The sequence below is a fragment of the Xiphophorus couchianus genome, chromosome 24 (genome assembly GCF_001444195.1).
Source record: "Xiphophorus couchianus chromosome 24, X_couchianus-1.0, whole genome shotgun sequence".
NCBI classification, from domain to species: domain Eukaryota; kingdom Metazoa; phylum Chordata; class Actinopteri; order Cyprinodontiformes; family Poeciliidae; genus Xiphophorus; species Xiphophorus couchianus.
The window spans coordinates 5510927-5537868 of NC_040251.1; the positions used below are offsets into that span (position 1 = coordinate 5510927).

Here is a 26942-nt window from a genome sequence, read left to right on the forward strand (position 1 = left end):
AATAGTACACTTAGAATATACTAATCAAGCATGTTTATATTACATAAAAAAACAAAATACTTAAAGTATAGTGAATGTTACTTAAGTTGTCCTAAAATAAGTACGTTGAAGTACACTTTAAATTTTGCTTTAATACAATTTAAATACTATTAAAATACACAAACACAAAATGAGTTGTTCCAAATGTCCCACTTTTACTCCTCTTTAGTCTGACTTAATGTATGTTCAAATTTAACATTTAGTATATTAATCTTTCACCAGGGACGGACCGGATGTTGAAATGGAGACTTTAAAGATCAATTTTGAAAGATTATAATTTCCAAAAGTGGGAAAGTCCAAAATGGCAAATTTAGCCAAAATGCGACAGTGACGGAATCTGATTGGCTGTTGATATAATGATCAATAGAAGGATTGTATTTGAATCGTAATCAATTACAAATTTATTGATGGAACCTGAGTTAATGTCGTGTTTAGATTGTTGATTCTGTTTTGTTGTGTTTCTGTGTTTTTATGATGTAAAGCACTTTGGGTTAGGGGGTTAGAGTAGCGGGTTAGTAGAAGGGGGTAGGGTAGGGTAGGGGGTTAGGATAAGGGGTTAGGGTAGGGTAGGGGGTTAGGATAAGGGGGTAGTGTAGTGGGTTAGGGTTAGGGTTAATGCCTTGCTGGTGAAATGTGCTATACAGATCAAATTTGATTGATTGATTGATTGATTGATAGAACAAGACCGATTTTAAAAAAATGCTGACTGAGAACAAAACAGTCTAGCGTGACCTCTGTTCTTGACAGAAACAGAAATGATCCGGTTCTGAGTTCGGAATCTACCAACCAAAACAGGAAACGTCCGGTTCCAAACTGAGCCGTTTTATGGTTCTGCGCTGTGGCAGAACTTTTAAGTTTCTGTTCTGATTCAATTTTCTTCAAAGTTTCTGAATAAAAATGAGAGTCAATGTTTTTGTTCCCGTCCGGATTATGAGGGTTCTGTTGGTACCTGAAGTTTTGCGCCTCATCATTGATGTTCAGTGTGGAACTGGGGGCTCCGTCTACAACCTGGATGTCCCGGTAAGAACCCGGTTCTGTGATTAAAACCTTCGATGTGTCACATGACCACTGGCCCTTTTCAACAGGTGTCCTAACTATCTGTGCTACCCATCATTCCGTCCTGCCTTGTGACGCGCACATCGATGCTACGTCACAATCTGCTGACTCAGCAGATTTCTTGTCATCCTACATGACATGGAAACGAAACTCCATGGAAGTTTCGTTTCGCCTGTTTTATTTCGTCGAAGATTAAGGTAAGCTTTATTTAATTTATTTTATTTACACCTGGATTTGTAGCCCTGTCCCTGTACTTTAAAATATTTTAGTTTAATTACACTGTTTTTTATTAAACTTTGCTACATAGATTTTGGTAGCGATACTATGTGGGATTGAAGCCGTGTAATATTAGTGTATCTTAATGACATCAGCGACACATTATGGCTGCTGCTGATAACAGACATATAAAGTATTAATGCGCATAAAGGAGTCGCAGTGATCTGTATTTGCAGATCTTTATTTTAATTTTAATAAAAATCGTCTTCCTCTGTCTGCTACTGATTCATGCTTACAAACACCGCCGGTTTGACTGTGGCTCCGTCTATTTCCTGGATTAGAAGTTGCTGAGCCGAAAGTTTGTCAGAAGAAAGTTGCCGTGTGGTGATGGAGGTCACGTGACCGGAGACGCCGCCGTCACCTTTAATTAGCCCACTTCCGGTCCCTCAGCGGGGAGATTAGAGAGGTGAGCACCTTAACGAGATGGCAGCTGATTGGCTGAGGCTGGAGGTTAATTGGCTGAAGGACCTGGAGGTAATTAAAAGCTTCACACTGCAAAACTGTCAGTTCAGCTGAAATGAGACCAAAGTAATTTAGCAAAACGCGGCGAGAGGAACGGAAACAAAAACTGGAACATTTTTCACTCAACAGTTTGATAAGAATCAGCCAGACAATAATCAGTCAATCAATCAATCAATCAAATTTTATTTGTACAGCAAATTCCATCAAGGCTTTAAAAGATCTTTACATCATAAAAACACAAAAATACAAAGTCACAGAAACACAGAGAACAACACACATCAGATTATTGATCAGATCAGCTCCAATAATCATCAGATTATTGATCAGATCAGCTCCAATAATCATCAGATTATTGATCAGATCAGCTCCAACCAGCTTTCAGTCTGGATTTAAAGGATTTCAGGGTTTCAGCTGGTTTGCAGTTTTCTGGAAGTTTGTTCCAGATCTGTGATGCATAGAAGCTGAATGCTGCTTCTCCATGTTTTATTCTGGTTCTGATGCAGAGCAGAACCAGAACCGGAACCAGAACCTGAGGTGTCTGAAAGGTTGATACAACAGCAGCAGATCTTTAATGTGTTGTGGTTCTGATCCGTTCAGTGATTTATAAACTGGGTGGTGTAGATCTGGGTGGTGTCTCCATCTTCCTGGTTTTAGTCAGAACTCCAGCTGCAGCTGCAGGATTGAATTGGACCAAAGTGAAGAAGCGTTTTTCTGTCTGTCACAACGAGATCCGATCGTCATAGAAACTAAATTAAAAACTTGGTGAGATTTTGTGTTTTTGCAGTGAAGCTGCGATGAGAGGATCTGATGGGCTCCAGGTGATTCCAGGTGATTCCGGGTGATTCCAGGTGCTGCCAGGGCGAGTCGGTTCTGATCCACATTATTTATGAACTGAATCTTTGATCAGCGGATCGGAACCTGCAGTGAGACTGAAGGAGGTGCCGTGTTGGACCGGGCTGGTTTTGAAGGAAGAACCTTCATCACAGCCAGCTGAGGAAGACGAGCTGGTGATGTAACGCTGTCCCGCATCGTCCCGGGAAACCGGGGGTTGCCACGGAGATCCCGCGTGTCTGGAGGGGCGGAGCCTCGGAGGCGGCGTAAAAAATTCAGGAGTTTTCAGCAGCGAGAGGCTAAATATAGACTTCCTGCCTTCTGGGTCGATCAGAACCGGTTAGAACCGGAACCAGAACACCACTGTAACTTCAGAGGACCATGAAGGAGGACATCCTGTCTCAGCAGCCTGGTTCCGGTCCGGTTTCTGATCTGCGCTTAACACCAGACTTTTGGAGGCCGTTCAGCTGCTGTGGAGAACCAGAACCAGGTCGGGTCCAGAACCGGGTCGGGGTCCAGAAAGGAAAAGGTTCCGAGTCAGGAACTGGAACCGTTCAGTCAGGAAAGAGTAAAACTTGTTTGTTCAGAAGAAAACTTGATGGAAGGAGAAACTGACTGAGCAGCTGAAGAAACCGTCAGTTGTCTGCTGAGGAGGTTCTGGTGGTTCTGGTCCGGTCTGGACTCTGACCCGGTTTAAAGAAACTAAAGATTGAAGAATAAGGAATCTGTTCAAGGAATCGGATCTCAGAACCGATCTTGATCAGAACCGCTGATGGAGCAGGTGGCAGCTGATCGACCCGTTTCCCTGGCAACAGGTTCTGACGGCCCGGTTCAGTCCAGTCAGCGTGGCCCCCAGGGGCCCGCAGCATCAACCGCTGCAACCGAAGACACTGCGGCTGATTGCAGCAACCAGCAACATGAAGCTGGAGGGGAGAAGAAACCTGGTGCTGGTTCTGGTTCTGGTTCAGTTGGCTGTCAGGACCTTCATGGAACCACAGATTGAATGGATACAGAACACAGCAGCAGGTCCAGTTATCTGGACCCAATCAGAACCAGAACCTGCTTCATGCAGCCTGGTTAAACAGTCAGAATCAACTGGTAGGTTCTGATTCTGAACTGAACCTGGACCCGGGCCATCAGAACTGGGTCCAGGTTCAGCTTTAATTAAGGTTTCAGTTGCTGAGACCGGACCGGAGCCAGCAGTTGGAGAACCAGGTGGACCGGGCCAGAGAGGGGGTTCTGATCCGCTGGTTCTGATCCGTAGCTCCTCTAGGTAACAGGAAGCGGCTCAGGTGAATTAACACCTGTGATCATGTTGCCATGGTTGCGGGTCAGGAGACCAGACGGATCGGATTCCTGCCATCGGTTCTGATCCATCTGCCGGAACCAGAACCAGAACCTGCAGCACAGCAGACCGGACCTCCTTCAGGCTGGATCGAAGTCAGTTGCTGATTGGTGGGTTGGCTGTGGGGGCGGGGCCAGAGGTGTCGGCCATTTTGACTGATGGTGTTAAGACGATTCGACCCTCAAGTTTATAATGTGATTTAATTCAAATTAAATGTTTTATTCACATGACCTCCATCCTGTCCTCCATCTCGTCCTCCATCTTGTCCGCCATCTTGTCCTCCGTCCTGTCCTCCATCTTGTCCTCCGTCCTGTCCTCCATTCTGTCCTCCGTCCTGTCCTCCATCTTGTCCTCCGTCCTGTCCTCCATTCTGTCCTCCGTCCTGTCCTCCATCTTGTCCTCCGTCCTGTCCTCCATTCTGTCCTCCGTCCTGTCCTCCATCTTGTCCTCCGTCCTGTCCTCCATTCTGTCCTCCGTCTTGTCTTTCATCTTGTCCTCTGTCCCAGGATGAATTATTAACGAGTTTCCAGCGTTTCCTCGTCTCATCGATTTGCCACAAAAAGCTCCACCTTCATCGTCCTCTTCCTCAGGCAAATCCTCTCTGAAAGACAAAACCCGGTCCGGTCCAGTCCGGGTTTTCCTCCCGACTCCAACCGGCTGTTCCCCCTGCAGGCCACCAGGGGGCTCCTGCAGAACTTTCCAGGTTTATTTAATCAACCTGCGGGGGTCAGAGTTCATCCAGCTGTCAGCGTGAAGCTTTGGAGTCCTCTGACTTGATGCGACGCTCTGAAGGAACAGAACCGCTTATTAGTTCATCTCTTGGTTCTTCTTCAGGGACCCATCAGGGTCAGAGATCTAGAGTTATAGATCTAGATGCAGCTTCAGTTCTTCCAGCTGGAAACCAAAGATCAGGCTGACCTCTGACCTCTAACCTCTGACCTGACCCTTCAGAGCCACATTTCAAAGTGGGTCTTCTACCAGCTGCAGAACATTTCCAGGACCAGTGGACTAATGTCTCAGCCAAGCAGCATGTTCTGGTCATCAGAACCAGAATCAGAACCAAACATGGACCAGCTGCATTCAGCTTCTATGCACCACAAATCTGGAACAAACTTCCAGAAAACTGAATAACAGCCGAAACACTGAGCTCCTTTAAGGCTAGACCTGTTAGCCTGGAGCTAACACAGGAAGTCCCTTCATCAGACAAACGCTGGGACCGGGACCCGACTGGGTCTCCTGGACCCGACTGGGTCTCCTGGAGTCGATGATGACGAGGAGCTGATTGTGATGATGAAGATCTTTAGAGAACAAGTTTTCCTTAAAGGAAACAACAAAGTTTTTAAGTCTTTGAATCTGTGACTGTCGAGTGTGTGTGTGTGTGTGTGTGTAGGCGTGTATGTGTGTGTGTGTGTGTGTGTAGGGAGGAAGAGAAAGTAAGAGGCTAAAAGATCAGGAATGACAACGGAGAGCAGAGAGAAAGCAGAGAGAGTGAGAGAAGAGTGGAGGGAGGGTCGAGCAAGCGAATGGAGGAGGAGGAGCGTGAGGAAGAGGAGGATGACAGGAGATGTGGTTGTTGCCGCGGCAGCAGAGCAGGACGGCTCACGGGCGGCACAACTACTCCTCCTCTTTCTGTTTTTCTTCTTCCTCTTTCTGCTGCTTTCACCTGGAGGAGCTGCTTCCTCTTCCTCTTCTTCATGAGCCTGACCAGCGGTAAGTAGGATGGAAACTGGAAACTGGAAACTGGAAACTGCTCCAGATTCACTGCTGAGAATAGAAAGACCAGAGGAGGAGGAGGAGGAGGAGGGAGGAGGAGGACGGGACAACTGGGAGGAAGAGTTTGGAGACAAACTCAACTTCTAGAGACGATGAGCGAAAAACACCAACTGTGTGTGACGGGGTGTGTGTGTGACTGTGTGTGTGTGTGTGACTGAGTGTGTGTTTGTGTGACTGTGTGTGTGTTGCCTGATGTTGATGTAATCCACGTAATGAATTAGTGATGAACTTCTGCTTTTAAGTGCCTCACACACACACACACACACACACACACACATTCTGTACTCATTAATATTCACATCCTCGGAGCTCTTGTCCAATCAGAAGTCAGCCTGAATGCTTCCTGTGGAGGAACCTGACCGACCCGGATGGACCGGTTGAAGGTTCTGACTGTCTGCTGTTGGTTCGGCTGCAGAAAGATTCAGATTTTCTGAAATTGGTCGGAGATCTGAGGCTGAACTGAGGTTTTGGTAAAAATGTGACTTTGGACTCGGAGGGTTGATGAAAGTCGGCGGATCAGGAACTTTCTGACTGAAGCCAGAACAGAAAGACGTGAGGCTGGATGGTCTCCATGGAGATGACCTGGGATGACTTGTGACATCGACCTCTGGTTCCCGCTCTTTGGGTCCTCTGGAAGTTCATTTTCAGTCAAGATGGCGGCCGTTTTTAATCTTTTTAAAGCAGTTAGTTGAACCATGTGATGTTTCTGGTAACGATGATTTGACACCAAACAAATTTATGTTCCATGACAACCAGGGAGGAAAAATAAGAAATGAGCAGTAAATATGATTTTTACGTGTTCAGTTATGTATGATTTAACACCCAAAGTATTTATGTGTGATAAATATTAGCAAATTTAGTATAAAATAATATTTCCTGATGACCATGGTAGACATTTTGAAAAATGGCCGCCATCTTGACTTTTAACTTGACTAACAATATTTGTTTTTCAAAAAGCCAAGAATCCTGTTCAAATCCACGTGAGGTTTAATCGTCTAGAAACATTTCCTCTCTGGTGATCCAAAGGTTCTGGTTCTGGTTCTGTAGCGCCTGATGTTGCTGCTCCTCACAAAGAATGATCTAATAATAAACTGATATCGATCTCATCGTCTAGGCGTCAGGACAGGGAAGCAATTTAAAACCCAAACTGTACCAGAAGAGCAGAACCAGGCTCAGGAGCGGGTCAGAACCTGCTGTCAGGTCAGAACTGAAACCCCCCGAGGTTCTGCAGGGTCCAGCCCCCCTGGGCAGGTAGCCGGGTCATCAGCAGGGTGGGGCTGACTCTGAGGACGCGGTCCGGGTGTGTTGTACCCGTCTGGAAGCGGGTTTGGATCCCAGCGTTTCTCCGGTTCTGTTTTGGTTCCTGGTGGATTTTCTGTGGCTCTGCTGGTTCTCCATGTTTGGACCTCGCTGGTCTCTGACCCGTTGCAGCTTTGGGTTGCTGCCAGAGGAACGGCCTCGACCCGTTCAACCACACAGGAGCGGCCGGCATCCGGGATCCCACCGATCCGGAAGCGATCAGAACCTGGCCAGTTTAACCGAGTTCCTCCAGGAGAATCTGAGGTTCTCCTGCACTGAATCTCAGCTAATGGTTTCGCTCCAGCAGCGCCGCTCTCCCTCTGGGTGTGGCCGGGCTCAGATGTCTGTCTGGATCAGAACCGGGCTTTGGATCAGAGGGACACGCTGTTGGTGTGAAACTGAGGAAGACGATCTTCAGCTCTGAGGGTCTGGAAGCTTCCAGCGATTAAAGTTTCATTACAGATTTAATGGTTTATTCCAGGTTTATTCCAGGTTTATTCCCAGGCCAGGGCCTTTACTCCAGATGTTTCAGAAGAACTGGAACATCTGGACCTGGAATGACCTCTGAATGACCTCTGATCAGAGGAATTGATCGGTATTGGAAATTATTTCCAGGTATTGATCCGATCACATCAGAACTGGTTCCGCTCCGTTCTCTGGACAGCAACTTGCAGAGTCTGACCGGGTCAAAGGTCAGGATCTGACCCAGTTCTGCAGAACCTCTGAAGGTAGATCATGCAGTACTGGGTCAGAACCAGGCTGGAGGTAAAGCACCAGACCTTCTCTCACATAGATCTGCTTCCCAACTGTGTGACCGAAGTCCAGCCAGAAATGTTTAGCCCCGCCCCTTTCTCCAGACAGAAATGTTTAGCCCCGCCCCTTTCTCCAGACAGAAATGTTTAGCCCCGCCCATTTCTCCAGACAGAAATGTTTAGCCCCGCCCATTTCTCCAGACAGAAATGTTTAGCCCCGCCCCTTTCTCCAGACAGAAATGTTTAGCCCCGCCTCTTTCTCCAGACAGAATGGTTTAGCTCCGCCCCTTCAGTTTTGGCTGTGAGGTGACAAAAAGGTGCTGATAAGAAAAGTTTTTTGAATTTTGCCAGTTCTAATATTTGAGTAATTAAAATTATTTTCTGTTTATTTCTTTTCCTGTTTTCTTTCCTTTTCATGGATTTTGGTTCTTCCTGATTTATTTAATCTGTTTTTATTCGTTACGTCTGTCCAGCGTCCAGATGTCCGTCTTCCCTCAGCTGCTGTCCTGGTTCCTGCCTGAACCTCCAGGCTTCCCTGCCCTCCGGGTTTCCGTGGTTTCCCCTCCTGTTTTGCGTCTAACTCCGGCTCCGATGTGTTTGTGTTTCCTGACAGGACGGCCTTACATGGACACGCAGCGGAGCGTCTCCTCCGGCCTTCGTTTGGGAGACGGAGAGACGGAGCCGAGGACGGCGGATCCGTGAGCTGCATCATCATCCTCATCATCCTCATCATCATCCTTTAATAAGAGCGGCGCAGGAGGAGGCGGAGACGCTCTTCATCACTCCTGGATTTATTTGCTCTTCTTCCAGATCCCTGCAGAAATAAACAGCGATATTAAACTTTATTATTATTGTTCGACTCGGCGGCTTCAGCTTTAATAAAGAGCCTGTTGGAGGAAATCGCGCCGTTTTCACCCTGAGGAGCTGAAAACAGGAAGTTCACCAGATCTTCCTGCTACTTCTGAGTCTTTTTCATGGCTTGACACCTCCCTGACCTCTGACCCCTTCTCCCCACTCAACATGTCCAACCCACTCGCCTCTCGCTGCCCAGACCAGACCAGGAAGTCGGATCAGGTGGAGCAGTGAGCCCTGCTTTAACTAGGCCTCCCACCTTTAGCCATTAGCCCCGCCCCCTGACGCCTCTAGACTCCTCCTCCCGTTAAACGCTCTGATGCAAGATGGCAGCCGGCGTAGCCACGTGGCTGCCGTTTGCGCGGGCAGCGGCGGTGGGCTGGCTGCCGTTGGCCAAGAAGACGATGCCCAAACCTCCGGTGGACAACTCGTCCCGATCCGACGAGATCCTGTACGTCAACGTGAGCGGCGTCCGCTTCCAGGTGGGTGCCGCCGTCTACTGAGCATGCTCCAGCTGATGACAATGTTCTGCTGAATAACTCCAAACCTTTGGCTCTGCCAGGCAGGAGTCATGGAGCCACAGGTTTCTGTCAGTCGGCTGCAGAATTAGCTTTTGGTTTCAGCCCTGAAAAATCAGCTGATAAAACAGAAACATGGTGAATTTATCCTGGGAAGTTCAGAAGGACTGGAGACCGACTCCAGAAACTGGTTCCATCTCAGTAGTTCAGTCTGAACAGTTTCCAGGAAAACCTACAAACTGGTTCCAGCTCTTTAGCTCATTGGTACCGGAGTGGCACCAGATATGAACCAACCTGCAGTCGGCCTCCGTCTGCAGGAAGAAACGTTTCTCATGAGACTCCGACAGACAGAACTAAAACTCCATTCTGTGGCCTTAAAGAAGACAAGCGGTCCATTTCCTTTCTGACCCGGGAACCTTTGGGTCTGCTGAGTCACAGCAGCCAGTCAGTCAGTCAGTCAGTCAGTCTGTTCCGGCAGCAGCGTCTACAGGTTTAAAGACGTTGGTGCTGCCGTATCCATTAGTTCCTCATTCATTCTCATCGGGTTCTGCTGCTCTGATCGGGTTCTGCTGCATCAAGACCAGAAAGTCTTCTCTGTAGAACCGGTTCTGATGATGTTCTGCCCCGTTTCTCTGTGAATATCAAACGATGAGAAACAGTCAGAGCAACGATCCGGTTTCAGAACCAGAACCAGGAAGTGGTTAAAACCCGTCCAACCAGTCTCTTGCGACAGGAACCACCAGCAGGTCCGGGATCTGTACCTTGGTCCGGTCCAGATCTTCTGTCCTGCAGCATTTACATACATCCCTGCTCCAAAAGCTGGACCAATGAACGGATCGGTACCGGGCCTCTGGAGAACTCCAGCCTGGGGATGAAGAGGAGCTGGAGCTTCTGAAAGAACCAGAACCAGCAGTTCCAGAGGTTCTGGTTCAGTTCCCCTTTTAATGTTGGTTTCTGGGTTCAGTTAGCAGAACCCATCCCAGCAGGAAGAGGGAGGAGTCCAGATGGAATCGGATCGGGCTGGACCGCATGGTGCCGGTTCACTGTCTCTGTCTGGACCCAGGTTCTGGTTCTGATCTGGACCACCAGCGGATCCTCCTTTTGGATCGGTCCAAACATTTCTGAATCTTCCTAAATGAGGCTGAAGGGTTACTGTGGACTCTCCACCGTCCAAGTGGTGCCATCTCCAGAACCGCTGCCAGAGAGCTGCGGCTCTGCTTCAGGTTCTGTAGGAGCGTCTTCAAACCAGCAGCAGAACCGTTCAACTCGTGTTCTGGAGCAGAACCCAGCTGCTAACCAACCATGAGCCTCTTCCTGCGGTTTCTGATCATGTTCTGCTTTGTTCTCGGTCCCTGTAGACGTGGAAGAACACTCTGGACCGCTACCCCGACACGCTGCTGGGTTCCTCGGAGAAGGAGTTCTTCTACAACGAGGACACCCAGGAGTATTTCTTCGACAGAGACCCAGAGATGTTCCGGCACATCCTGAACTTCTACCGGACCGGGAAGCTGCACTACCCCCGACACGAGTGCGTCCAGGCGTTTGACGAGGAGCTGGCCTTCTACGGCATCGTGCCAGAGATCATCGGGGATTGTTGCATGGAGGTAGGTCCGGAGCTGCTGCATGAACCCTACTGGCAGAACCAGAACCGCCAGACGGGTCATGGAGCAGATTGTTCTTTGAGTCGTTTCTAACCAGTTAATCTGAGGAGCCCTCCCCCCCGCGCTGCATCACAGAGCGTCTAAATCAGGAATGCTGCAGTTTCCTTCTTTATGAGCTCTCTGCTCTGCGGCGCCTCCTGATTGGCTGGTAATGCCTGCATCATGGCGGTGTGCTCATGGTAGCTTCAAGTTTTTATTGCCTGCTAATGCTCGGCGTTAATGTTGGATGTTGTGCAGCTGAACTCGTTAAGTCTCTGTGGAGAAGAGCTTCATCAGCCAAACCAGCAGAGAGGAAACAACCTGATGGATCTGTGGGGCTCCTCAGCAGCCCCTCCTCTCTGTGATTTCGGTTAATGAGACCCAAACGGGTCTTCTGGGTTCTTTATTTCTTCCTCAGTTTGATGCAGAAATGTGAATTCAGACTCAGCTGTGTTCAGCCCACTTAACGTTCTTCTTCTTCTCCTCCTGAAGGAATACCGGGACAGGAAGAAAGAGAACCAGGAGCGGCTGGCAGAGGACACGGAGGCCAACGAGGCGACCGACGCCCCGCTGCCCCCCCACAGCACCTCCAGGGAGCGGCTGTGGCGCGCCTTCGAGAACCCTCACACCTCCACCATGGCGCTGGTCTTCTACTACGTCACGGGCTTCTTCATCGCCGTGTCGGTCATCGCCAACGTGGTGGAGACAGTGCCGTGCCGGCCGCCCAAGGGCAGCGTGAAGGATCTGCCCTGTGGCGAGAAGTACCAGCTGGCCTTCTTCTGCATGGACACGGCCTGCGTTCTCATCTTCACCTTCGAGTACCTGATGCGCCTCTTTGCGGCGCCCAGCCGCTGCAAGTTCATGCGCTCGGTGATGTCGGTGATCGACGTGGTGGCCATCATGCCCTACTACATCGGCCTGGTGATGCCGGAGAACGAGGACGTGAGCGGCGCCTTCGTCACCCTGCGGGTCTTCCGGGTTTTCCGGATCTTCAAGTTCTCGCGGCACTCGCAGGGCCTGCGCATCCTGGGCTACACGCTGAAGAGCTGCGCCTCGGAGCTGGGCTTCCTGCTCTTCTCGCTCACCATGGCCATCATCATCTTCGCCACCGTCATGTTCTACGCCGAGAAGGGAACCAAGGGCTCCACCTTCACCTCCATCCCAGCCTCCTTCTGGTACACCATCGTCACCATGACGACGCTGGGGTGAGTGGGCCTGGGCTGGATGTCTGACATCAAACAGATTGTGTTTTGCTTCGTGTCGTTGTCATGGCGACGGGAGCGCGTGCTCCTCGGCGTAAACAGTCAGGACACGGATTCCTGGTTCCCACCATGAAAAGAGATGAAGTGTGTGTTTTCCTCCCACACGCTGCTTGTCGAGTACGGCGGTGTGTGTTGGCTGCCCACGCTCCTCACCGCTGCCGGTGGACGGAGTGTGTGTGTGTGTGTGTGTGTGTGTGTGTGTGTGTGTGTGTGTGTGTGTGTGTGTGTGGGGCTGCAGCTCTGGCCTATTATCTGCTGTGTGTGGAGCAGCAGAGTGGGAGTCAGGAAGCGGCGCTGGCCGTCCTGCTGCTCCGTGTCTGGAAGCCGAGGTCAGGAGCAAAACGGCGTGAAATGCTGAGCAACACATTCAGGTCCGTTTCCCACCTCAGAGGAACCTGCCGGGTCAGGAAGGTGTCATCATCCCAACTTCATCACACCGTCGCTACGTTCAGGTCCATTTGAAGTTGCTTCCTCTCTGGCTTCACTCAGATCTTCTGCAGACACCGAAGCAACGCCGTGTTTCTCCTTCCAGTTCCAGGAAAATGACACCGAGATTTCTTCCCCAGTTGGGTTTTCTAGACCCGACTGGGACAGTTCTCTGGGTTCAGGATGTTTTCCTCCTGCTGGTTCTACTGGGACCACAACATCATCATCTGCTCTGTTCCTCTCCTCGTGAGTCTAATCTAGCACGTCTTTGTTTTGGTTGTATTTACCCAGAATGCCCTGCGCTGTAGTCCACTTCCTGCTTTTAGCGTGGTCCCTGGCCGGTTGGGGTACAGGAGTTTGAACTGCAGCAGAGCTCATTTTCATTTCAGCTGAATCCAGACCGAGGTTAGTAGGAGCACCGGACCAACCCAACCGAACAACTTGGTCTGGAGTTTGAAGCGAAGTGAACAGAGCTGGAGGGAACGATGCATTCATAAAGCATCTAAAGAGGGGAAAACCAGAACGCCCCCAAATGCAGGTCTGCCTCTCAACCGGCTCTTCATCGTTGCATCATGCACCGTTAAAGATTATTCCTCCAAATTCAAACATATTTCTGCGACTAACAGGATAATCAGCTCAGATGGAGGCAGCATTTACTTCCTCCTCGCCTGCAGCTGCACAGGAAGCTGCAGCGAAGCATGCGGCGCTCAGCTGCAGCTCCGGTCCAGACGGGTCTGCGGGTTGCAGGGAAACCGGACCTTTATCCTGTTATGTTCCACTCAAACAGAGGAACAGCTTCTCCCTGCCCAGTTAATGGATCAGAACATTTCCCAACAGAACCTGGGTCAAAGCGTTTCATGTTTCACACACAGCAAAAACACTGCAGAGCAACTTTCAGCTCCACAAGATGTTCCATTAAAACCTGGCGTCTGCAATCCATCAGTTACCCAGAGTTCAGTCTGATTAGGGGCGTCGCTTCAGGGAGGAGTCAACGTTGCTTTAATGAAGGAGTCAACGTTGCTGTCAGATTGTTGCAGGTTGAGCTGCAGACAGTTGATCATCCATCAGTTAAACTGAAACGATCGTCTCTCGTCTTTTCTGGTTTGTTTTCTTCTTATCTCTGTTTTCCATCCAGCTGCTTTATTGCTTTGCTCCTGTGTTTTATCGCTCCACAAACAAACCAGCAGTGAAATAATAAAGCCATCACAGGACTGTGTGTGTGTGTGTGTGTGTGTGTGGTGTGTGTTTGTTTCTAATACCTTTTGGGGACCATTTTCCTGACATATACTACATTGTGGGGACACACTTCCCCTTGTGGGACCGAAACCTGGGCCCCACAAGTGGAAACACTGTTTTTGGGTCAGGGGTCAGATTTAGGATTAAGGTGTGAATTGAGTTTTGGTTTTGGATAGGGTTAGGGATAGGGTTGGGGTTAGGGTTTAGGCTGTAGAAATGAATGGAAGTCAATGGAAAGTCCCTGCAAAGATAGCTGCGCAAACATGTGTGTGTTGGGAGGAACACATTTTCTTGGTCTCCATGAGGGTAAATGCTGCTTTTGGGTTAGAAGTTAGGACTATAGTGTGAATTGGCTTTTAGTTTGGGTTTGGGGTTGGGGTTTGGGTTTTGAGGGTTAGGGGTTTGTTGTTAGACTGTAGAAAATTAATGGAAGTTGATGCAAAGTCCCCACAAGACATGAAAACACGGCTGTGTGTGTGTGAGGAGGAAGCAGGTGCCGACTGGTTGTGTCTGAACTCCAGATGATCCCGTTGTTCCTGCAGGAGCAACACAGCTTTCAGAGTATGTGACTCCTTAAACTGGACCAGAACCAGAACCTCCAGGAGCCTTCAGAGCCAGTCTGGATGAGCATTTAGACCCTTGCAGATATTTTGCTTTCGTCCTGGTTTTAAACCTCACTTTTCTTCTTCTGTGGCTTTAAAGGAAGAACGGCGGTTCTGACATTTAGATGAGGTATTTTTACTTTCTGGTTGTTCGTTTTCCTTTGACGCTCCTCTGCTGACCTTTGAGGCCGCGCCGCCGCCGGGTCCTCTGTGATGATGATGATGTTCATTCATGATGCAGCGTTGCTTGCTGCCCCGGTTTCAGTCATTGGTTCCAGATGGTTCTGGTCATCTATCGTATCTCAAAGAGCAAGTTATTTTATATTAAACGTTTCGTGACTAAATCATTAACCCTCCAGACGTTTCTGAGGACCGTTGATGCTCCAGCAGGCAGAGACTCCCATCAAGCAGCAACCCGTTACTGGTTCTGTAGGTGGTAGCGAACAGAACTGGCCCAGCCAGCCAACATCAGTGCCTGACCTCACCAAGGCTTTGGAGCTTAATAGTCGTCTGCTGTATCTGTTATTTTCTGTTTCTCTGCTGAATCCAACATCAGACGAGAAGGCAGATAAAACAATTTTAATCTGATTAAATTAAAATCCAAACTTTATCAAAACAACGTGGAGACTAGCAGGACGACAGCAGGATCTGTCAATGAACTGAAGAACTGGGTCAGTTCGCCTCATGGGCCAGGAAAGTGATTACTGGGACCAGCAACGGGCGAGATAGAAAGTATCTCGCATCCATCAGTTTGCTGAAACAAAAGAGACTCCAGAACCTGCTGCTCAGCGAGTTCTGGAGTCACCACAGAGTGAATGTTCCACCGCAAATCCTGCTGCACACACACACACACACACAGGTAGACATGGGCGGGGCCGCTGCCATGGTTACATATCTTCAGTCAACACAGCAGCTGGAAGATGTTCTGATAATCTGATTAAAACCTGAGGTCATGTGTCAGAAATGGAGGCAGATGGTCACACACACACACACACACACACACACAGACACACACACACACACACAGCCATTAAATCGGGCCTCATCTTCAGAGTGAGGAACTGCGTCTGTTTTCTGGTTAAAGTTGAAGCCTGGGTCTGTCAGGAATCCTGATGCCTTCTGGGAAATGTAGTGAGGAGTTGCTCTCTGCAGCTGAACTGTTTCTGCTCTGCATCCTGTGTGGAAACCTTCAGATCGGACCAGAGTCGCCTCGGCCGGCCGCCGTCGTCTGCTCCGACTTTGACCCTGACCTTCGGGTCAGATCGTCCTCCAGACACCGGGAACGTTTCCAAACCTGACTTTAAGAGCAGCTGCTCTAAGAATAAAACCCGACTGAATAAAACTGCTAAGATCTTCTCATCCTTCAGCTCCATCTCATGGAACCATTGAGTTCTAGAACCAGTTGGGTGGAACATGGGTCAGAACAGAACCCACTTTATTAGGACTCAGTGCCAAACCAGAAACATGGACTGCATTTGGAGCAGATTGAAAACAGAAGAGAGAAGCGACTGCAGGAAAACCGACAATTTCAGTTCAGGTCTGAGATTGAAGGTTTCTTCTGGGTCTCCAGGTGAGACTGCAGCCACTCCGTCTGCCTGGCTGAGCTTCACAGAAACCTTTCCTCCTCTCATCAATTATTTCCTCTCAGCGTCTGAGGACTCCTCCATTTTCTGTGTTGCTTCAGTTTTCCTGCGGTTGCAGCGATTAGCGTTAGCATTTGTTTTGCTGATTTAGGTTTTTGCTGCTATGCTTTGGATTTTGCATCATTTATACGTTTTCTGCACATTTGCCTCCGTCTGTCGCCGTAACAACCAATCAGATCGCGGTCTGACCTGATCGTTATCTCGGGTCTGAGTGTGGACTGTGATTGGTCCAGACACCTGCCAGGTAACGTCCCAGGATCAACAGCTGACTGTCGAAGTGTAAGGAACCCTCCTCTGAACCCCCGCCCTGTGCCCCTCACGGGGTTCTGGTGGCTCTGGACCTGCAGCTCTGGAACATCAGCTGCTGCTCTGAAATATTTATTCTGGACTGAAGGAGCCAGAAATAGAAGAGAGGAGGAGGAGGCAGAAAATAAAAGCAGCAGGAGCCGCAAATAGAAACCAGGATGAAGCATCTGATCGCCGTTCCCTCCCGGTCTGCAGAATCACACTTCGTGTTGACGTGACGTCACTCAGTCAGAACCGGCTGACCGGGAACCTGAAGGGTTCCGGTCCGTTTGGACCTCAGAACCTCTGGAACAGTTTGCTTCATATCTGGACCAGACGATCGGGTGGCTGACCAGGAGAATGAAGGCAGAACCATGTCTGGTTCCTCCTGCAGCCGGGCCTCAACGGGACGAAGAGGTCAGACTCTGAGGTCATCAGAGGTTCCCGGGCCGCTGGACGCCTCCAGCAGGAACTCTCTGGGCCGGACGGTGAGGAGGAACAAACATGGAGTCTGTCTCACTGCTGCACTTCCTGTCTAAGTGCCTGCTGCTTCCTGCTGCCAGCCACCGTTACCTGATCCCACCCTGAGGGTTCCTCTCTGGAACAGAACATCTGGACAATCCAGACCGGGTTCCTAGATCCACCTGATCTGAGAACAGCGACCGGAACCCTGGAGGAATGAAGCTGGGCGACTCATCATCATCATCATCAGTTCTCTATAAAAGCCTCTGAAGCTTGGCGCCATTTCCTGTATCTAGTCCAAAACTTGACAGGTGAGCAAGATAAGATCGAAGGGAATCACATTTCACAGGTCAGTAAAAAGTTTAAACTTGAATCTAAAGTGTGGAGCAGGTTAGTAGCCTAATGCTGTAGCTTGACTTGGACAGCCGTAATATGAACCCGCTGCGTGTTTCGGTTCAGTTAACTCAAAAATAAGGCGACCCAAACATCGACTTTCTGACAGATTATCAGTAAAGCAGCTGTTTAAAGAAGCTAACCAACCACCGCTGGTATTGTGACCAAACTGTTTCTAGGTTTATATCCAGAGAGGTAGAGATATTTTACACTTCCAAACGTCGGCACTTTTATTCAAGCCAAAATGTATAGAAAGTGGATAAGAAATGTGGGGCTCCAACCGTTTGTTGTGACAGATTCCTGCTCGTCCTGCATCAGAACAGTTTGGTTCAGTGGAATCAAACGATGGCCAGTAATGGCGCCGCAGGTTCACGTCACTAGCTGTAGCGGCCAATGGCCGCCGTCCAGTCCAGGAGCAGCGACGGTCACTCTGCTCCCCAACTGTCCTCTCTTGTATGAAGTGCTCCAGTTTCTGAGCGCTCGGTAAAATCAGCTAGTAAAAGGCAACTACATTATTGTGATAATACTTCACAGAAAATGTTGGTGGATTATGTAATTGTTTTCAACTGTAGGCAAGCATTGAGCAAATCTACAGACTCATTCCATAAATGAGAATATGTTAGTAATTGCATCACCAAGGCAAAGACATTTTAGATTAACTAGAACATTTGTGAAGAAGTTCAAAGCCAAAGTCAAACCAGGGTTCTGATGCTAAAGATTAGCATCAATGCTAGGCTTAGCTAAAATAATATTAATAGCATGTGGGACATCTGAAGCATGTTGACCAGTGTGGATTTACTCCATTCAGTAGGTTTAAACTAGTGTGTAAGCTAAAATGAGCTAAAATGCTAATGTTAGCCTAAATGCTGTCACTAGCATGTTGTCTATCATTGACTTTCTCCATTCAGTGTGCTAAACATGGCTAATACATACAAGCTAGCTAAATGCTTATTTTGCGTTGCTTTGCTCCACAGGCAGGTCACTAGAGAGGAAGTGCACCGCTAATGTTTGTGCTAACGTGCAGGACTGTAGGTGCTTCCATGCATTGCTATGGCAGCTGATGTTTTAACGTCTTTATAACTCTTAGTATGTTTAATAGCTGCTAAAAGGTTTCATTTTCAAAAGGTGCTATTAAACTGACGAGCCGGATCAGGTTCAGTGAGTCAGACTGAATGATATTCACATTTCGTATTCGTAGCACAAAAAGGCCTTCAGTCACAGAACCGCACTGCATCAGAGCCTTACACGCTACACCTTTGCTCTGAGGCTTCTGATCCGATCGGGTCGGTTCTGCCTCTATTTTCAGCTGCTCTATTTAAAGCTGCAGAGATGTTGGACATCGACCCGGCCCGGTTCCGGTTCTGTTCTGCTGGCTGATATGAAGAGTTCTGCAGAGTTTGGTTTTTACTCTGAATGCTACTTATTGGAACCAGAACCAGAACTTCTGGCCATTTCTCCAACATTTAGAGAAAAAACCCAGACTTCAGACTTTCTGCTAAAAACCTGCAGGAGGAAGATGATGATGATGAGAAGCGGTGTCTGGACTGGAGCAGCTTCTCCAGAGGAGGAAAACACGGAACAACCATCCTTCCTCCTGCAACTTTCATCATCACTCCATCAATTAAACATGGCTGCCGGTCACAGAAGAAGAGGAGGAGGATGAAGGCTTTAGCAGCTCTGTGACCCAGAATGTTTTGGTGAGGAAAGATGAACTGAGCTGCTGACCCGCCGGGTCGATACCACTGTCCTTGGGAGGAAGAGGAACAAAGCTCTTCATCTCTCCATCTCTGACCTGCGGTCAGGTCCCACATCATGATGATGCCACCACCGAGCTGCAGCGGGTTCTGGTCAGACCTGTAGCTGCTTCCTGCCGGTCGTCATGGGAACGTTCTCGGATCCTGCCGGGACCTTCCTGCTCTCCTCTAAACTAATTTCCATTGGCCGCCTGTCCCTCTATTAGATTGTGATTGGCTGCTGCAGATCCCATCAGTCTGACTCAGCACTAATGGATTCCTATCTCGTCCAATCAGAACGCAGCTTTCTCCTCTGCTGTCCAACTCCATTTTTCAGCTTCCAGGAATCAGAAAATGATGCTTCAGCTCAGAGTTTGGTCCCGAGCGTCTTCCTGTCTCTGTCTCTGGGTGATTTAACCCGGACCAGGACGCTTCCCGTCCCAGGGCCAACCCGGTTCTCCTCCTCAGGCCTCCTGGCTGAGGCTTTGCTCAGTGACCAACCTGACCCTCGTGCAGAACCGAACCAGCAGGTTCTGCTCTCGTTTCAGGCGGTTTCCGGGTGAAATGAAGCTCAGAGGGACGGATCGATGCTCTCCTTCAGTCGACTCCAGATTTACTCAGATCAGATCTTCCAAACGTCCCGTCTTTCTTCTTCCTGTCCCTCATGACCTCCTCTCCTTCTCCTGTTTCCTCCTCCCCGCCTCTGGCTCGGTGTCAAAGCTCCACTCTGAGAGTGGAGCTTTGGCTCCAGCAGTGCCACATAATGACCGCTGGAAAAGAGATGGAGAGAAATGCAGAGACTGAGTGCAGAGAGCAGGAAGCAGTGAGGAGAGAAACACAATCTAAACTTCCTAATGTCTCCCTTCAGTAAGCAGCTACAAGCTCCTAATGCTGCCATCCATTATTAAACATTAGGAGCTGCAGCCTCACACACACACACACACACACACTAACTGGTTTAATTACTTCTCTGCGGCCAAGACTTCAGGAAGCAGCGCTTTACTGACCTCTGCTGGTGGGAAGGTGACCCGCAGCTGAACTCAGAGCAGATCCAATCAGAAACTCCAGACTTAGAATTACCGTTTCTGCTCAAAAACAATAATAATTATCTGCACATTTTAATCATTCTGGGCAGAACCTTTGTATTTGTTTGTTTCTGGTACGGCTGTAAATCTGACACACAGCTTCATCGCTAACGCTAGCAATGAAGCCGCTTCTCTGGGTTGATTCTAAACAATCCGATTGGACGCTGGAAAACACGGATGTTGAGTTCATGTTGTGCTAAAAACAGTTAGCCTGGTAGGCAAGTTATGCTAGCCCAAAAAAGCATCTCCATGCTAACATGTAGCAGCTAAACCTGAAGCCTCAGAACCGGCCGGCTGCTGGCTGGTTTGAACCAGGAAGTAAACAGTGAGAGGTGAACAGAACAGGAAGTGAGGTCAGAACCTGGAGATCAAACAGTTTCTAGTTTAAAGTCTGGAGGTCCAGACCCGGCTGGTCGGCGTGGCGCCGGGCTCAGGAAGAACTCTGGGTCCAAAGCTGAGAGAGGAGATTTATTGCTAATCCAGTCTGGTCTGATCAATCGGTCTGATCTGATCAATCGGTCTGGTCTGATCAATCGGTCTGGTCTGATCAATCGGTCTGATCTGATCAATCGGTCTGATCTGATCAATCGGTCTGGTCTGATCAATCGGTCTGATCTGATCAATCGGTCTGGTCTGATCAATCGGTCTGATCTGATCAATCGGTCTGGTCCCTCCAGCATCTCTCTGAGCTGCTGCTTCTCTCTGCAGATACGGTGACATGGTTCCTAACACGATCGCAGGGAAGATCTTCGGCTCCATCTGCTCCCTGAGCGGCGTTCTGGTCATCGCGCTGCCTGTCCCGGTCATCGTGTCTAACTTCAGCCGGATCTACCACCAGAACCAGAGAGCCGACAAGATGAGAGCGCAGCAGGTCAGAAGACTGTCTGACCTCATCCCTGTAGCTCCGCCCACAGGAAGCAGGGCATCATGCAGTAGTGTAGTTTTCAGAATCGTACAACTGAGAATGAATTTTGTGTGTGTGTGTGTGTGTGTGTGTGTGCGTGTGTGTGTGTGTGTGTGTGTGTGTGTGTGTGTGACGCTGATGTTTTCCTTCTTCTGTTCATAGAAAGTCCGTTTGGCTCGAATCCGCATGGCGAAGAAAGGAACTTCAAACGCCTTCCTGCAGTACAAAGAGGACCACACTCTGGGAGTGAGACACACACATACACACACACGCCAACACACACACACACCGACAGACAGACAACTTTGCAGCATACTGCAGGATGGATGAATGAATGAATATCAGACATGGAGGTCATCAGGAGATCGTCCTTCCAGCAGATCTTCAACTTCCAGCTTTGGTTCTGGACCTCTGCCTCCCTCACCATGATGGAGGAAACAACTGTCTCCATGACAACAGCTGGAGGCTGACCTGCAAGCCCACAATATGCTTCACTGGGAAAACTGATAACCGATAACTGGTTGTTCCAGGTTGTGAAGACTGACAGGTTTCTGTCGTGTTTTCAGGACCGGAACAGCGACAGCACGGCTCTGTGTGTGAAGAACAGATCCGCCTTTGAGCATCAGCACAACCACCTGCTTCACTGTCTGGAAAAAACTACGGTGAGGCAGGAACCACAGGAGCTACAGGAACTACAGGAACCACAGGAACTACAGGAACTACAGGAACCACGCCCTCTGTGGTTCATCCTCCTGATTATAGCTGCTCTTCATCGTAAACACAAACCACACAAGAACAAAAAAATGAGACACGATACCATGAGAGCAGGATGGAGCTAATAGAGCTAATGGAGCTAATAGAGCTAATGAAGCTAATGGAGCTAATAGAGCTAATGGAGCTAATAGAGCTAATGAAGCTAATGGAGCTAATAGAGCTAATGAAGCTAATACAGTTAATGGAGCTAATAAAGCTAATTAAACTAATGGAGTTAATAAAGCTAATAGAGTTAATAAAGCTAATGGAGCTAATTAAGCTAATGGAGTTAATGGAGCTAATAGAGCTAATGAAGCTACTAGAGCTAATGGAGTTAATGGAGCTAATAGAGTTAATGAAACTAATAGACCTAATGAAGCTAATAGAGCTAATGAAGCTAATGGAGTTAATAGAGCTAATGGAGCTAATGAAGCTAATGGAGTTAATAGAGCTAATGGAGCTAATAAAGCTAATAGAGCTAATGAAGCTAATGGAGTTAATAGAGCTAATGGAGCTATTGAAGCTAATGGAGTTAATAGAGCTAATGGAGCTAATAAAGCTAATAGAGCTAATGAAGCTAAGCAGTAGACAGATGAACTCTTGGTTTGACTCCTCCATGGTGGTCAGAAGGTTGATTGGTATCTTCCTCCATCTTGTCCTCACAGAACCACGAGTTCACCGATGAGATGACCTACAGCGAGCTCTGCATGACCGAGTCGGTGGGCTTCCGGACCAGCCGCAGCACCTCTCTGTCCAGTCAGCAGGGGGCGCAGAACAACTCCACAGGCTGCTGCCCCCGCCGGGCCCGCAGAAGAGCCGCCATGCGACTGGCCAACTCCACGGTGTCCGTGAGCCGGGGCAGCGTCCAGGAGCTGGACACCCTGCAGTTTAAGACCACCTCCATACCGCCACAAACGTAAGTGATCGCCCCTCTGCCAAACACACAACCGACGCAGAAATGAGCCAAATCAGGGTCTCTTAGAGAGAATGTAGAGGTCCTGGAGCAGAGCCCTGAGGTTCCCTGGGCTTGGCTGGAGAGGCGTGACTGCAGGTCTGATCAGACCAGGGGTTCCTCAGGGATGAATGTCAGTGTGTCGTGTGTTCTGCAGAGACTGGTTGGCCTCTGATCCGTTCTCTTCTCACGGTGGAATGGTCCAGCAGCCAATGAATTCTGCAGCCTATTGTTGTATTTCAAGGTGATTCTCTCTGAATCAGGCTCAGAAATTTCCATCTATACCTGGCAGACATCAACAAACCTTTGGCACCATTCAGGCTGGATGTCTGACCTCCTCATAACCACATAGACTTCATGTAGACTGCTTGGTTTCTGCCACTGACCCGGGTTTTACCCACAGTCCACACATTTCCACAGGCTGGAGGCTGGAACATGAAGTTGTCCTGATTTATCCAGTGAAACCAGTTTGAACTCTGATCTGGTGATGGACTGAAGTCTGTGACAGGAAACCAACCAGCTCAATGGGAAGGTTGGTCCGACATCAGGAGGAGGCCAGAGGTCTGCTGATGGCTTTTGGAACATGACGGTCGTCTTCTCCTCCAACAGAGCTAGCAGTTAGCTATCAGGGTAGCACCTTGACCAGAACCACACGGTTCAGGAAGCCAGACAGATCCTGACGCCAATCTCCGTGTCTCTCCCCAGTCGATCCAGCCTCAACGCCCAGCCGGACAACCTCAAGCTGAACTGTGGTGATCAGGACTTCACCGCCGCCATCATCAGCATTCCCACTCCGCCTGCCAACACGCCGGACGAGAGTCTGCCTCCGACGCCTACGCCCGTCCCCGGCATCCTGCGGAACACCCGGGCCACCGCCTACACCCACGAAACCGTCAAGATCTCCTCCTTATAACCTCTGACCCCTGCTCCCCCAGACTTCCACCCTCCCACTCTGAACCTCTGAACTTCTGGTTCTGATCCGTGGCCCGGGATCATCCTTGGAGCTGCAGGAAGACCAGATGAGCATGAAGCTGAAGCTGCAGAACCTTTAGATTTTATTCTCCTGGGAACGTTCAGGAATCAGAACATTGATCCGGTCCAACACCCCCGACACGGACCATCCGTCCTGGACCGGATCATCCTGGACCGGATCATACTGGATCGGTTAAACCAGCTGGTCCAGCAGTTTCTTTCTTTGGGTTTGGTTCTGTTTAAACGGGTCGGATGGAAAGCGGCGCCGTCTAGAAATTAATCTTGTTGGAGTGACTGAACTCGGGTTTTTGGGTCAAGCTAGAAGCTCAGTGTTTTGGCCCTGTTTTCAGTGAGAACCGGGTTCGTTGTGGGATTGAATCCAGGATCCAAAGACAGAATCTTCAGGATTAACAATGTGGGTTTGGATCGCTTGGTTCTGAAGAATGGAAGCACTGGTGATGGAACCAACAGCCCAAACCGGACCGGACTGATTCTCTCCTCCTGCAACTGAACCTTTGGACTGCTGCATGCAGGTTCTGATCCAAACTGCTCTGGTTCTGCTTGTTCGATGCGGACCAAGAACCTTTTACTCTTTAAAATATGCAACGTTTCTCTGATGAGGAAACCAGAACTGGGAGCTGAACAGAACTCCAGCAGAACCGCAGAGCGAATGGCTTTCATCTGTCATGTGACAGGAAGACTTCTGGAGGAAGTACCTGAAGGTTCCCCAGCTGGAGGTTCTGATGATCCGGTTGACGTGCATCTTCCTGTCAGACGGTCCATACAGAACCAGAACCAGAACCAGCTGATTCCACCAGAGTCACATGACCAACCAGCTGGTTCTGACCAGTTCTAGTCCTTTGGTAGGTTCTGGTTCTGTTTGGTTTCTGGTCCAAATGAAGCAGTCAGAGGCTCCAGCTGAAGAGTTCTGGACAGAACCGAGGACCAGGTTCAACTGATGATCCAGTAGAACTGCTCAGCAGCTGGAGGTTCTGGTCTAACTCGTCCAACTGGATGTGACCTTTGACCTTCCCAGCTGATGACAGGCGCTCACCATTAGCTGAGTTGTTGGAAGGCGTCCCGGTCCAGATGGTTCTGTTTCAGTACCTTCAGTTTGTTCTGGATCTGTGACTTTCTGGTCCGGGCCCAACTGGTATCATGGTTCTGGTTCATCTTGAAACTCCGGTGGCCTGGAGTCCCGGTTCGGAGTCGATCCGGCGGGTCGGAGTGACGCTGCTTGTTCCTCCTGCTTCCTGCTGCTGTCTCCAAACTGGCCACTAGGTGGTAGAACTGAACAACATGGATCCTTTAGCCGCTGCAGTTGAACTGGTGTTTGTCCTTTTTGGCCCGGTTCTGAAGTCCAACACCGAACTTTTCTAACAATCTTACATAAATGTAACAACATAAAGACAAACAAACATGATAAAAATTTCTGCTGTTTGGAGGAAAAGATGAAACATATTTCCTGCTCCGCCTTTCCGTCTCCGTCTGAGGAGCAGGAAGCAGGACAGGAAACAGGAAGTAGCATGTTGACCCGGCTGGGAGAACCTGAAGGCTCGCTTTCTCCAGCAGAGCAAACTGAATGCTGTAACATATTTTGTATCATAAATGCTCCAACCAAAACAGAGACAATTAGATGGAGGAGTCAGGGAGCCGCTGGTGATCAGGGAGCCGCTGGTGATCCTCCTGCATGAGCCTCGTAGATGTAGCTCCGCTCATCATCTATCTACCCAACAAACAAACCGAGGACAGAAGAAGAAGAAGAAGAGCTCTTCTTTTGTCCTTATGCATGATGATGTTGGTTCTGTTAATTTTCTTCCTTCTTTCTTTCCTACTTTCCTTCCTTCCTTCTGTCTTTCCTTCCTTCCATCCTTTCTTCTTTCCTTCCTTCCTGTGGATTTTTTCTCCACTGAGGAGAAATCAAGCAGATTATATCAGAGTTCCTGATTTCAGATTCATTCAGGCATGCTCCTCCAGTGTGTGTGTGTGTGCGTGCGTGTGTGTGTGTGTGTGTGTGGTGAGCAGTCACTACTATGCATGGATACCGTTGTAGGTATTTTAGCTGTTTTCTCCTGCGTTGACGCGGCGACAGACAGGAAACACTCCAGAAGGTTTTTCTTCTTCTGCAGCTTCCAGACGAAATGACGTGTCAACACGAGCAACGGTCAACAGGCAACTAATGCAACAAAATTCAGTTCAGTTCTAAGCTGTGGATAATTGATTTCCTTTCTTGCCCCAAATGAAAGTTATTTTTGTAATTTGTATTATTGTTGCTGCAGCAGCTGGAAGGTTTTGGGTTTGAATCCCGGCCTGCAGGTTGCTTGTTCTCCTCCCACAGACCAGAAACACGACTGTCAGGCCGACCCTGGACTTCTGACCTCTGACCTCAGTGGCACCTATAAATGGCTGACTGAAGGCATTTACAGGAAAATAATACAAAATTCTGAAATAAATCAAATATTCAAAATGGAATTTTTATTGCAATGTAATAAAAATATTCATTTCTGCCACACGTCTTAAAGTTGATAACAGAACGACTGATTTTACAAACATTTTTGTTGCATTTTGTTGTTGGAATGAATCTATTGAACTTTTTCTCTGAATCTGCATGGAGAAAAATAAACTTGTTGAAAATAAATAAGCTAAAAAATTACAATAAAATAAATCATCAAATATTGCATCCAAAAAATTAAAAAAAATCAATAAGGGTACCAACTCATTTGATTATACAACATAACTAATATTTGTTTATTAGTTTCAGCAGTACTACTTTAACATTATTCTGTATTCTTTTCATTTTTCTTTATGGGAAAAATGTTTTATTGTAAAACATTTTTATTTTCTCCACAATAAAACTGTTGAATTATTAGGGAGAAAATGAACCAATGTATCACTAAAACAGTGACAAAATAAGTAAAAATTATTATATGAATTCCAATATATAAAAACTTTGAAAAGGTTTTGATATATTAATTTTGAAAAAATAAAATAATGTAATGTGACAGTAAATTTAGAAATCATTAAATGAATAGGCAAAATAAAAATGTTTTTAATAAAATCATGAAAGAAAAAAAGGAAATGGAAAATTAAATGACTGATATGTTAAATTAATACAGCTGAAAATGATGAACAGATATTGATTATTGTTTCTCTGTGTTATCAATATTGAGTTTTGTGTTCAATATTTGGCAGATGAATTAATTTATCTAATTATTGATACTTGTGTTTATTGGAGGTTCAGTCAGGATCAGTTCATCCTGGAGATTTGACCTTTGACCTGACCGGCCGACAGACCATGATGATGATGATGATGACGCAGTGAGGGAGGAAACAGCATTAAAGCACACAGGTGTATAATCCATTCCACTAATAAAGAGCAACAGAAACTGAA

General features: G+C 48.2%; 1 protein-coding gene across 2 annotated transcripts; it reads left to right on the forward strand.

Moving 5' to 3' along the window:
* The first annotated feature begins 745 nt into the window (after positions 1-745).
* On the forward strand, positions 746-26942 carry kcnd1 (potassium voltage-gated channel, Shal-related subfamily, member 1). Of its 2 annotated transcripts, none has more exons than XM_028011438.1 (9): positions 746-1777; positions 8447-9167; positions 10562-10807; positions 11336-12048; positions 20679-20841; positions 21037-21120; positions 21441-21536; positions 22293-22543; positions 23285-26942. In XM_028011438.1, the coding sequence occupies exons 2-9, from the start codon at positions 9012-9014 to the stop codon at positions 23490-23492; spliced, it is 1917 nt and encodes a 638-aa protein (XP_027867239.1). In that variant the 5' UTR covers positions 746-1777; positions 8447-9011; the 3' UTR covers positions 23493-26942. The 2 variants fall into 2 exon arrangements, with proteins under 2 accessions (XP_027867239.1, XP_027867238.1); XM_028011437.1 differs by lacking the exon at positions 746-1777 and adding an exon at positions 5157-5719.

What these genes read in the sequence shown, in the direction of transcription:
- kcnd1 (XM_028011438.1), top strand. Translation starts at nt 9,012, where the DNA reads ATGGCAGCCGGCGTAGCCACGTGGCTGCCGTTTGCGCGGGCAGCGGCG. An exon ending in TCGGGGATTGTTGCATGGAG is followed by an intron (nt 10,808 to 11,335) that starts GTAGGTCCGGAG and finishes CTCCTCCTGAAG; the next exon opens with GAATACCGGGACAGGAAGAA. An exon ending in AAGAGGACCACACTCTGGGA is followed by an intron (nt 21,121 to 21,440) that starts GTGAGACACACA and finishes TCGTGTTTTCAG; the next exon opens with GACCGGAACAGCGACAGCAC.